At 35.8% G+C, this 11,723-nt stretch overlaps 1 protein-coding gene and 1 long non-coding RNA gene across 3 annotated transcripts; one reads left to right on the top strand and one right to left on the bottom strand.

Annotated features, from left to right (window-relative positions):
* On the top strand, window positions 1–7,198 carry LOC133880636 (uncharacterized). Of its 2 annotated transcripts, XR_009902348.1 has the most exons (4): window positions 1–531; window positions 2,001–2,030; window positions 5,436–5,508; window positions 6,861–7,198. It is a non-coding gene; the product is annotated as an uncharacterized LOC133880636 (long non-coding RNA). The 2 variants fall into 2 exon arrangements; XR_009902349.1 differs by lacking the exon at window positions 2,001–2,030 and having other exon boundaries at window positions 6,861–7,195.
* A 2,985-nt stretch (window positions 7,199–10,183) lies between these two features.
* Window positions 10,184–11,715, bottom strand: LOC133879181 (uncharacterized). Its single transcript, XM_062317717.1, has 2 exons — window positions 11,260–11,715; window positions 10,184–10,552 (listed from the first exon to the last, which is right to left on the bottom strand). Exons 1-2 carry the CDS (start codon window positions 11,713–11,715, stop codon window positions 10,184–10,186), a joined length of 825 nt encoding a protein of 274 aa, XP_062173701.1.
* Between the last annotated feature and the right edge of the window lie 8 nt (window positions 11,716–11,723).

The raw sequence follows: 11,723 nt of genomic DNA, 5'->3' as shown, positions 1-11,723 counted from the left end.
ATCTAAACTCGCCGCTCTTCAGTGAAATTCGCTGAGCTTCTTCTTTCTCTCTCCTTTATTATTGCTCTTCTTTCTTTTTCTTTTCTCTTTTGTTTCCTTTCTTCTTCTCGTTCATTCTAGTAACAGAGAGAGTGAGATGAGAAGGGAACCGAGAGGGAGGGAGATCTGAAAGCCGAGAAAGAGAATCACCCGATTCTCCTTTCCTCTACCTCTCTTCTTCTTTCTTGCTCTTTCCTTTCCCTTTTTCCGCCCGAGTCTCAGAGAAAGAGACGATCGTGGGAGAAGGAGAAATCGAGATGAGAGAGTGGGAGAATACCGAGAGTTCGGGAGGGAGAGAAATCGGGAGACCCAAATGTGAGGAACCGAGACAGGGAGAGACCGAGAGATTCTGATTGAAGGGAGAGGAAGACCGGAGGCCGATCTTCCACAGGGAGTCGCTGGCGAAGCTGAGGGTGCGATTTCCGGCGATCCATCCCGTGACCCGCTCGACACCTTTTTCCGGTGGATTTACGGTGAAAATCCCCAAAATAGGTAAACCTTGTGTGTTAGTAATTTATGCTTGCTAATTGTTAAGTTCTTGTGATTAAATTTTGATGGGTTGATTATTGTTAGTATTTGGAGGTTATTCCTATTAGAGGATATCCACAGCAGCAAGCCATCCCCAAATCTGCAGCAACCACTCTACTATCTCAACCCATACCTTCAAGCCATACCTATTTGTATTTCTTCTTTAGTTTATGTTTTTGTACTCTCGTCTTTAACCTTTGTTAAGTCTATATATTCGACTATTTTGTAATCAGAATATGAAATGAAAATCAGTCAAAATGTAGTCGTTTGGTTTACCTTGTGTTCTCCTCTTCTTCTTCCCTTCGATCTCTGTCTTCTCCTTCTCTTTATTTCTAATAATACCCTGTTGTTGGCCGTGTCTCCCTGTGTTGGCCGATTGTCTATGTAAGTGGGTGTTTTGGTGTGTTGACGTTTTGTGGTGTTTGGGTGGTGCTCTAGCCGAGTGGGTGGTTTCTCGTGAAGTTTTGATGCGTGTACCCCTGTTTTACCCAGTTGTTGGGTGTTTTCTTTGCTGGATCGTGTGTGGGTGATTGTGGGTTTTTGATCAGCCCGTGTTCTCCCCTGTCTCGGCCAGTTATTTGTGTGTTATGGTGTTTTGGAAATTACTAGAACTATTACTAGCTGGTTTGAGTAATAGTTCTTGGGTTGGTTTTAGTGGATTTAGCAAGTATAAGTGATGGCTGGATTTTGGGTGTTGGTAATTTAGGTTGCTGTTTTTGGCCGAAAGCTTGGGGGTGATTTTATGGTTTTGTGTTAAAATGGCTTTGGGTATATTTCCTGTGTTTGGCCATGAAGTGTTCCGACCGTGCGATGCTTTGAGATGTCTTCCCCATTTTGGTTTGAACCGTATTTGGTGTTCTGCTGATGGGCCGAAACCGTGTATTTCCTGTGTTGATTTGTCTATGTTTTAATATTGAGTTTTCTGGTTTGCTAATTCTAAGGTTGAGTTTTCAAAATTACTGAAACATGGTTTTATGGGTGCTGGTCGAATGGGTTGGTGAGTCTTTATTGTTCTATTATGATGAAATTAGGTGCTCTTGGTTGCTTATGATAATCTAGAGTTGGGTACTTGTATTGAGTGTATTTGTGTTGCACTAATAATGAGTATTCTGTTTTGATAATTTTTCTAGGTATTTTTCTACTCGAATGGGTTTTGGTATTTTTACAGAGAAATGGTTTAGGTGTTATTGTTGAAAATTAATATTGAAATTAAGCATGTGATAAGTATTCATTAAATTAAAAGTATGCTCATCGATTAATGGTCGGATTCCTTTAAATTAAAATCAAGGCGATATCAATGAGTTTCTTAAAACTCGTGATAATAAATATAAAGGACTTTCCAAATAAAAATAATAATTGTACCTATGTGAAAATAATTAATATTCATGAGTAATGATGTTAACACCCTGTGTACATAAATGTATTTATTGCAGATGATGAACTGAGAGCTGCACTAAAGGGCTGTAAGCATTTCTAAAATACTTATTGAGAGTGATATTGGATTTCTATAATATTGTGGTTACAAATTTATTTAATTGTTTGCGCATGAATGTAATTTGCATATTTTACTGTTGTAATTAAGCTGGTTTAATAACAAAGTTGGTGAGTAGCAGGGGCCAATGGCTACCAGTGGGACCTTAGGCTCATGTGACAGCTTAATAAATAAGCGACTGAAATCTTAGGCTTTTGGTCAGTTGGGACCTTAGGCTTCCAACAACATATAAATAAGCTTTAAGTGAAGAACCATAGGCTCTCAATCAACACGTTAATCTAGATCGTAGGCTCCATAAAGAAATGAGTGAGCAGAAAATAATTAAGACTATGTATATAAAACTGTCATCATATTCAATTCATGACTATGGAACATGACTATTAATCATGAATTGCATGTATGAGATTGTGAAAGTATCTGTAATAACATATTTATTGGTGCAGGTTTAGAAGATGATGGATTGGATTATTTTCTAGTTTAGAAGATGTTAAAGCTAACTTTTTTGTAATTGTTGTATTTAATTGTAATCGTTTGTATTTACGTTCTTTTTGTATGTAACATGTTTAGAGAAATGTTTGTATTTGGTAGGCTTTTCCTGCATGTTTATGTGTCATTTGTGACACGTTTCGACGTAATTAATGTAAAGAAAAACTAATAAATTCTAATGAATGGCTAGAAGTAAATCAGTCAGCACGATGTGTTATGTTATTGACTCTTAAGTCTTTAGAAAAAAAAGATATTCTGCTACGAGATTTATCGTCTTTGATATAGTAATGTCATGTGATTATTTAGATACAATTATTTACGCATTTTTGTAAAAGGTGTGAAGACCAAAAAATTAAATATGAAATTTAGTGATTTATAAGTTATGTTTATTAAATATATGGGGTCAAATATCAATTAAGAAAAGAGAGAACTAAATGGGTTGGGGCAATGTTATAATTTAGAGAATATGGGGGTTTTAAAAAGAAAAGAAAAGAATGGACAAAAGCCCAATCTGGTCAACCCTTTCTCCCCCAACCTCACGTGCAGCCCATCCCACTTCCCCTTCCTTAAGTTCACGCACAGCCCCCCTTCCTCTTTTCTTTTCTTCTTTTCCCTTCTTTCTTCTTTCCTCCGGCTTTCTTCTTTCTTCTCAACCAAACTGAGAGACTGACTGACAGAGAGAGTGACGTGAGAGGGAGATTTAGAGGGAGAGATCGAGAGATGTGGAGAGAGAGATGAGACTCGGGAGAGGGAGTGATGAACAGATCCAGTGGATCCATGAGGGGAGACTCGGAACCTAGGGGACCCGATCCTTTGTGGACGGTGGCCAGAATCGAAAAATCAGCGGTTCCAGTGGATTTTCGGTGAAGACCCGTGAGACCCGTAGCCTAGACCCGCGACCCGTGAGCTCAAACCCGTGCAACCTGCATCCCAGAACCATTGACCCGTACCCGAAAATCCAGAAAACCCGACCCTCTAGGTGCGGTTTTCCGGCGAATTCTCCGACGAACTAAAGCCGATTTCCGGTGAGACTTCTTTTCCTTTTCTTTGATTTTTACTTAAACCTTCCTTTGATCTATTGTTAGAACCGATTGGGGGTTTTGAGTTTATGGGTTATTATTGATAAATTTTATCTTGGAAACTTGGATTGAACTTGGTGTTTTGTGGGTCTTGGCCAAATCTGTGGGTGTTGAAGCTTGGATTTATTTCCTCGGTTATGGATAATAATTTTCAGAATTGGGTTAAGTTTTGGGAAGAAATTTGGTGGATTGCTATGGCTTTTGTTAAATCTGAATCTAGGGTTTTGTTTGTGAATTTTGGGGCTTATGTAATGATGATGGGCTGATTAGTGTAATTTTGATGGATTGGTTTAATGTAGTTTGATTCTTGATATTTAAGTTTTGATTTGGGTTTCTTCGGATTATTGAATTGTGGTTAATGTTTTGCTATAAATTGTTGGTGGATTAGAGTTGGTTTTTAGTTGTATTCCTTTAAAGTGTTGAATATGGAATATTAATGGTTTAATGGTTTTCTAGGTGGTTAGAGGACGATTATTGTTATAAGATTATAGGGAGAACAATTGATGAGTTTTGATGGGATTTGTAGTGATTATGATGTTGTGATGAATTGTAAGAATATAGTGGAATTGATATTTGGTATGAGTTTTGATGTGTAGTTAGTTGAGGAGGGCTAATATATATATTCCATGATATGCTTATAATGTTAAATATTTTAGGTGTTGATGTTAATTGAAGTTGGAACTAGGTGCTATGGATCTCGGCTCTAATAGTATTTATTAATGTTATTTTGGTCCTTTGATTTTCCATTAATGTTTGAGTTATTTGGATTGGGAAAGTTTTGGAATTTTTGGTGATATGGAAGGGTATTTTGATGGTAATTCAAATCTAGATTTGAGAATTGTAAATTGAGTATTATGCTAATGGAAGGGAGTTGAAGCTTTGATGGGTGTGTCTTTGTTGTTGGATTTCATGGATGAGTTTGATTTCTAGTTAAGTTGTGTTCCCTTGATGAAGCTTTAGCTCTTGGTGGCAATTTATCTTAAGGAATTATGTTAGATTGTGTAATACAATTCTAGTCTTCATGTAAGTTGATGAGAATTGGTCTTGATATGTAAATGAGGATTTTGATGATATGTTGGATAAGGTTGTGGATTTTATGTTATGATGGTGCTAATTGCATAAGTGTTTGGTTAGGAATCCTTTGGATGGAAACCGGTTGGGTTAATTGCTTGTGTTTTTAGTCATTTGATTTCTATAGTGATGTTGAAGGGGGGTGTTTTGCTTGGATACGATAGTTGTTAGAGAAGAGTTTAAGTTAATGCATATAGGTCCTTTGTTAAACGACCAACAAGGGATAGAAGCTAAAGTTGCGAATGTATGTGTTTAGGTAATTTTATAGAAAAACTATGTATGTGCCTCGACCTAATCTAATATAATCTAACAAGCTTATAGGAACACATAAATTAATATGAATCCAATATGGGGTGACTAAGTAGCTAATCCATCTATCCATGTACACTAAGTGTTTTAGTGTATTATCGGATTAGGTTTAAATGTTGAAGGTATATATATATATGTTAAATATATATAATGTGAACTTAGTAAATAAGCAACAAGCTATAAAAATGTTTAGGAATAATAATGACACAACAATAACAAATGAGCTAATGAAATAATAGATGCGTCTTCTAGTTAATAAATAAGATAAGACGCAAGCCTATAATGAACAACTAACCTAATAATAGATTAGGATACCTAGCTAGCTTTAGAAGCGAGTGATGTGACGTGTGGGCACGCGAGTAGTTTATGTAGTCTATGTGTCATAGAATATAGAGTTCAATAGCATAGTCTAATGTTACCAATGTTTGCAGGATAGTGTCCAGATTGGAGACTTCAAGGGGTTCTCCAATGTTGAGTTCGAGTCAAGAGTCCAATGCAGTCAAGGTGGGTATTCCACTCACTGAGAAAATATATATTTTTATATGTATTGGATTGATAAAAATATATATATTGTTTATGAAACTGAACCAACCATATGATGAAATGTATATGCTTTGAGATGATTTATTAGTTTCGATTATGTTTAAACTATATCAATGATGTTTAAGAGATAGTGCAAGAGTGAAAAGTATTGACTAGATTTAAAGTGTTAAGTTCTGAGGTTGAGATTTAAATTATGTAAATTGTTTGAGAACATGTCATGTTGAAACTGCGTAGATTTGATAAAGAAACTAAGTTTTGAATGATTTCAAAGAGTTGGGTAAAATGCTGAATTTGTTTAGTTTTAAAAGGACGTGATTTAACAACTGCATGATTTCAGCGTGACACAGTAGTGCAATATATACTGGTCAAGCACGGAACATTGAGCATGTAGTATAGAGCATACATACCAGCAGTATCAGTATATCAGCAGCATAACAGTATCAGCAGCATATCAGTATATCAGCAGCATAACAGTATCAGCAGCATATCAGTATCAGCAGCATAACAGTATCAGCAGCATATCAGTATCAGCAGCATTATTAGCCCCAGTTCATGCATAGCATATATAGCATTGTTTTGTGAGAGAGGTTTTTATGTTATGAGTAGTTTTGCTAGACGTATTAGTATGCATAAGAGTCTTCATGAAAAAGATCTTATGTATATTTCTATCGGATAGTCATGTGTTAAGGTCATACATTGAACTTGAAAGTACATGGATACATGACTACCCAGGTGCGAGTAATGGCATGTCTATGAGTAGGAAGGTTGACTGTTCTTGTTCATCAGGAAAGACGTGTTAGCATGATTGAGTTTAACTCTAATGCTCTCATGATCTACTGGCGTCAAGGCACGAAGCTGAAATACGATTAGAGATAGTGTTGCGAGTGTTTTGTTGAAGGATGTTATCCTAGTACGGAAGAGTAAGATGCCATGTTCTTTGCTTAAGACTTATGTGTATACGTGATATCTGTGATGGAGTGATCGTGTGCACATATGTCCAAGCGACCGGTGAAAAGTATTATTATAGAGGGGTCTATATGTAGAAACTTCCAAGGAGGGATGTCTGGAACTTCTACATGTATTCACAGCTATATAGTATGTTTTAAATGATTTCTGAATAGTCGGTGTTTGCTGCATTAGCTGTTGGTAAATTGTGGCTAATATAGTGCTCGCACGATTAAAATAATATAAAGGTTGGTTCTTTGTGAAAACTCAGTTAGTCTTATACCACTGAGGTCTTAGTATGAGGTATACTAAGGCGGTGAACTCATTATTTCACCTATGCGGATGTGGATACCACCACAACCGTGTAGATGATGTTTCTTTGGCTGCAGGTACTACGGTATAGTCGATGGGTCGGTAGCAGTGTGCTTGGGATATTATGACTGAAGCTCACCGCGACGGTTGTAATTGTCGGACCATGGGTTGTCCACTATTTTATAGGATTGGTATACTTTGTGATGTTTGTGTCACATATTCTTTGTAAAGCAATAGTAGTTTTGTAAATAATGTGTTAATAAGACTCATACAGATAGATGTTAAATGGCTCTTTGTTGTAATTAATTTGTGATAGATGTATAAGTTGTAATTTCTGCTATTCAGATTTATGTTTTCCGCTGCATAGATAGATATATGTCATACTTTGATTATCGGGTACATGTTATGGGGCATGTGCCATATGTTGGCTGAGCGACACGTAGTCGTGCCACTGCGATGACTCGTTTTACGTTTTGTATAAAAAAAAAAAAAAAAAAAAAAAACGGGTCGTCACAAAAGGTGAGGTGTTACATCTATTCTTTAGGGAGTAATTGGATATGTGTACTCACTCTTTGTATTAGTACAATTAGCGGCATGTTTGGATGAAGTAACAACTTTGGATTGGTCGCTTTCTCAAGCGGTAGATATTAAAAGGAAAATTATTATCAATAAAAACAGCTCATATCAGGATGATGGACATTTGGCATCATGTATAGAATATTTTACAAACACCCAATACAAATGTTTAGAATCTCTATGATACACTAGTATTAAATACAAGTAGCAAATGCCACTTTATATCGGTCCACATTCTCTTTATTTGATATTGTTGTGGGACTATTGTTACTGCTATCCTGGAACTTCTCACTCACAGCACCCCGCAAGCAAATGGGGAAGGAAAACACCACGAGTTTGTCATGAAGGAAGACAAAGCAGGAAGAAGACAACCCATTGGTAAAGATATCAGCAATTTGATTATGGTAGATATATATTTGATTGGAATATCATGATTAATCACATTTTCTCAAATAAATTGATAATCAACCTCAATATACTTAGTTCAAGCATGATTGGCAGGATTGGAAGCAAGAGCTATAGCACCAAGGTTATCACGCTAAATTGTAGGAGTCATGGATAGAGGAACATGGAGTTCCTGGAAGAGCATGGAGCCAATATATTTTAGCGGCAGCCATGACCAAAGCATGGAACTCTGTTTCAGTGGATTATCGAGACACAACTGATTGCATCTTTCCACATCAAGAAATTATAAATGAACCAAATTAGACTCCATATATACCTAGTCGTGGATCATTAATCATCGGGGTTAATGCCTAGTCAGAATCACAAGAAGCTTGACGCTGCTAAATTCACTGCCTGCAGGGCTACGTGTGCTTCTCCAATGTTTACATCCTACTGTGGGAGCTTTTTAGCATGTGCTGCAATCATGTCACCTTAGTCGTTGCTTAGTATAGTTGTTGCCACTACAAAGGAGGGTTGAATAGTAACATCAAAATTAACTTTGAGATGGGTAGGCAGAGAGGAGAGCTAGTCCAATCCTTGGGTCGAGAGGTGACTGTTTTCCAGGCTTTTTTATGGGCACAATAGGTTTTCTAGACTTTGTCTCAAGACAGTGGGGATATTGGGTTTTGTTTTCATTATGGATAGAGAGTTGTTTCTGGTATATATATACGCCAAATTTTGTCTATAGTGACTACAACATGAATTCGAAAGTTTTGGACATTCCTTGAAGGTTTGGCTAGGAGGGAGTGATGCTTAAGAATGGCCTTGATCTAGGATGTAATGGGTAGTGTTTCAAATGGAGTAGTCTCTAAAGGCCAGTTAGAACTTGTCCAAAGGATTTTGGCTTAATTAGGAAAGACAAAAAAAAAAAAAAAGTTTTGTAGAATGTAGAGAAATGTTTGGTTTCATTCTAGAGATATGTGTTATACATTTTTCAACTTTTGAAAATCACCATTAGATCTGTGGGTCTCATATGAGAGACTCACATGAACCCCATAGATCCAATGATGATGTTCAAAAGTAGGAGGATGGGAGAAGAAAATGAATAATTTCTCTTCATTCTATTGTACATTTTTTATCCATCTCCGTATGAGAGATGTACAAATTTTCCATTAAGTCTGTGGAACCACATGTAAGTTTCACAGATTTAATGATAGATTTGTCAAACCGATGTGCAAGAGAATGATATTAAACACGTTTTACTTTTGTAAAAGTAAAGAAAAATAGTTTATTTTGTGCTAACTACGGCTTTCCCTTTTTGATAATTTTAAATTAAATTTGCTTACTTTGTTAGAGCGGACAAATTTGCTTAAAGGGATCTCTAGTCATTCATTTACAAAGAATGGCTTAAAATGAATCCAGCCAACTCTCATCTTCATTGATATTCATCTGTTAGTTTAATCAAAAAAAAAGTTTTACCCTAAAATTATGTACTCCCTTTAGTATAAAGTATTGATTAAGTGATAAATTTATATTTTTCTCTAAGCTTAAGCTTTTAAGATAAGTGGTGACTTAACAGTTTTATATTTCTAGTAAATTTTTATTGGAACATCCTTGGTGTATATTGGTTTATAAAGAACGGAAAAAACTTCACTTATAACCCCAGATCTTTCATCACTTTTGCAATTAATTACTTAAACTTTAAAAAGTGTTAAATTTAGAATATTCATCTTTCAATTTTTTTCATTTTTTTTTTTCAATTTCAACCGTCGGTTAGAATTTTCCATTAAATCTTATCAAAATTTTCAAAATACCACTTCATTTTTTTTAAAAAAAAAAAAATTAGAAAAATTTCAAAGATTTAGATATTGTTATTTTTGCAAATTTCGATAAATTCTAACTAATACCTAAATCCTATCAATCTTATGCTTTTTTATTATTATTATTTTCTAAAAAAATGGATGATATTTTAGGAATTTTGACAGGATTTAATGGAAAATTTTAACAGAATGTTGACATTGAAAAAAAATTGAAAGATTGATAGTACCCTAAATTGACACTTTTTGAAATTTGAGTACTTAATTACAAAAGTAATTAAAGATTAGAGGTTATAAGCTAGTGAAGTTTTCCTCCAAAGAATGAAATAAAATTAAATCAATCAAGCTTAAACATTCAATTCAATATTTGACTAGATTACAATCTCAGTGATAAAAATAGAGCATAGAACTTTATTTACTGAAGTACACATACACTCTCCAGTCTCCACATATACATGTAACACACAAATTAAAATGAAAACAATTGATAAAACCTCTGAATTAAGATGGTAATCGATCATCAGAGGAAATCACAATTCACAGGCCAAATAGCACTCCAACAAACACTAATTAACCATGCACACAGATCGATGCTTCATTCCTTATTTGTTTATCACAAAAGGCCGAACCAAACCCCATAACTGGTCAAGCGTGAAAAAAATTGCAAATGTTGTTGCAGCGCCTCTCCAAAAATCACAGAAAAACTTGCTTTTCATGCCTGCCATGATGCGGTTCCAATGGTTCTCACTGTATGCATTAAGATCTTCACCTATATCGGAGTAACACGATTCATTATGTACCACAATCTCAAGGCAAAGTCTGTTAATTAGTTCCGCCACTCTTTGGTTGCTACCTACATTGTTAACAATGATCTTTTTCTCAACGAGCAAATCCACATCTTTTTCACTGTCGATTAGATTGTCCAATAGGTCAGCATAATTGCAGATGTAAGGTTGAAGTGGATAATGACACTGTTCCAGGGCGATGAGGTTTCGGAAAAAACTTCAGTATTGTCGTCAATCACAATGAGTGGGACTTCCAGGATAGGCTGCATACGCTCCAACCTCGGAAACTTTTTCAAGCATGGTAAGCAAGCCAAGAGCCATGACGAATTGAAGCACGGAAAATTTTTCAAGCATGGATCCATAACGAATTTTATATCCAGCAGTAAGCGTCTATCATTTTTACCTACAACTTTGAATTTCAATCATGCGTCCTCAAGCTTTGTGGCACAAATTCGACTATCCAGATCATGACCATTGTTAGGTTTCATAATCAGGCCTGAACATAAAGCGTATCTTAGCAAATCTGTGAAATGTTTTACTTCTGTGTCGATGATGGAGTCTTTATGCTTATCATAGAGTTCAAAGAAACTGCGGGAAACCATAAGAAAGTTGGGAGCATCTTGTTTCACAATTTCTTGGCTGCCTTCTTCGCCACGGTTGTAACTGGGAGAAACAATATTGAGGGCGAACGTATATAATTTCTCAAGAATAAAGAAAGGAACTTGATTCTCAAGTAATATCAAGTCATATCTTATACCATTTAATAGCCATGGTTTACGTAGAATATAATCTTCTTCTTCTTCTTCTTCTTCTTCTTCTTCTACTTTTTTTCCTTTACTATGAGCCTTTTCTTCTTCATCTCTTTTTTGGTTTTTTTCATTCGAGTCTTCAACCTTTAAGAAGAGCTCAATTATAAAGATGGTATCCAATAGAATCATTTTCACAAAATGATCATCACTTCCGAGTATACAGTCTTCTGAATAACAATGACTTATTTTTTCTTCTGAATAGCAATGGCTGATTTTTTCTTCATCGACTTTAATGATCTCCAGAAGATCCTTCATGCTCTTCCCTGTTCGTTTCAAGAAATCCGTAAAACATCTCACTTTTTGCTTTTCCATATCCTTGAATTCATTTCCACCATGATGAAAGGGGCCTATTGAGATCAACTTCGGGGTGTAGGCTTCTTCACTTATCTTGCGTAGTTTCTTGGGAACCCTGGAGATACAACATTCGGGCCACTCCAGACAGGGCTGGTCTGATGAAATGTTAATTTTGTCAAATAAGTGCATTGATTCATCAAGTTCTTTTCCAATGCAAATTATGGTATCGCTATCCTTCTTTTCCATCCCTCAAG

The sequence above is a fragment of the Alnus glutinosa genome, chromosome 10, assembly GCF_958979055.1.
Source record: "Alnus glutinosa chromosome 10, dhAlnGlut1.1, whole genome shotgun sequence".
NCBI classification, from domain to species: domain Eukaryota; kingdom Viridiplantae; phylum Streptophyta; class Magnoliopsida; order Fagales; family Betulaceae; genus Alnus; species Alnus glutinosa.
This window is presented reverse-complemented; position numbering and strand designations above follow the sequence as displayed.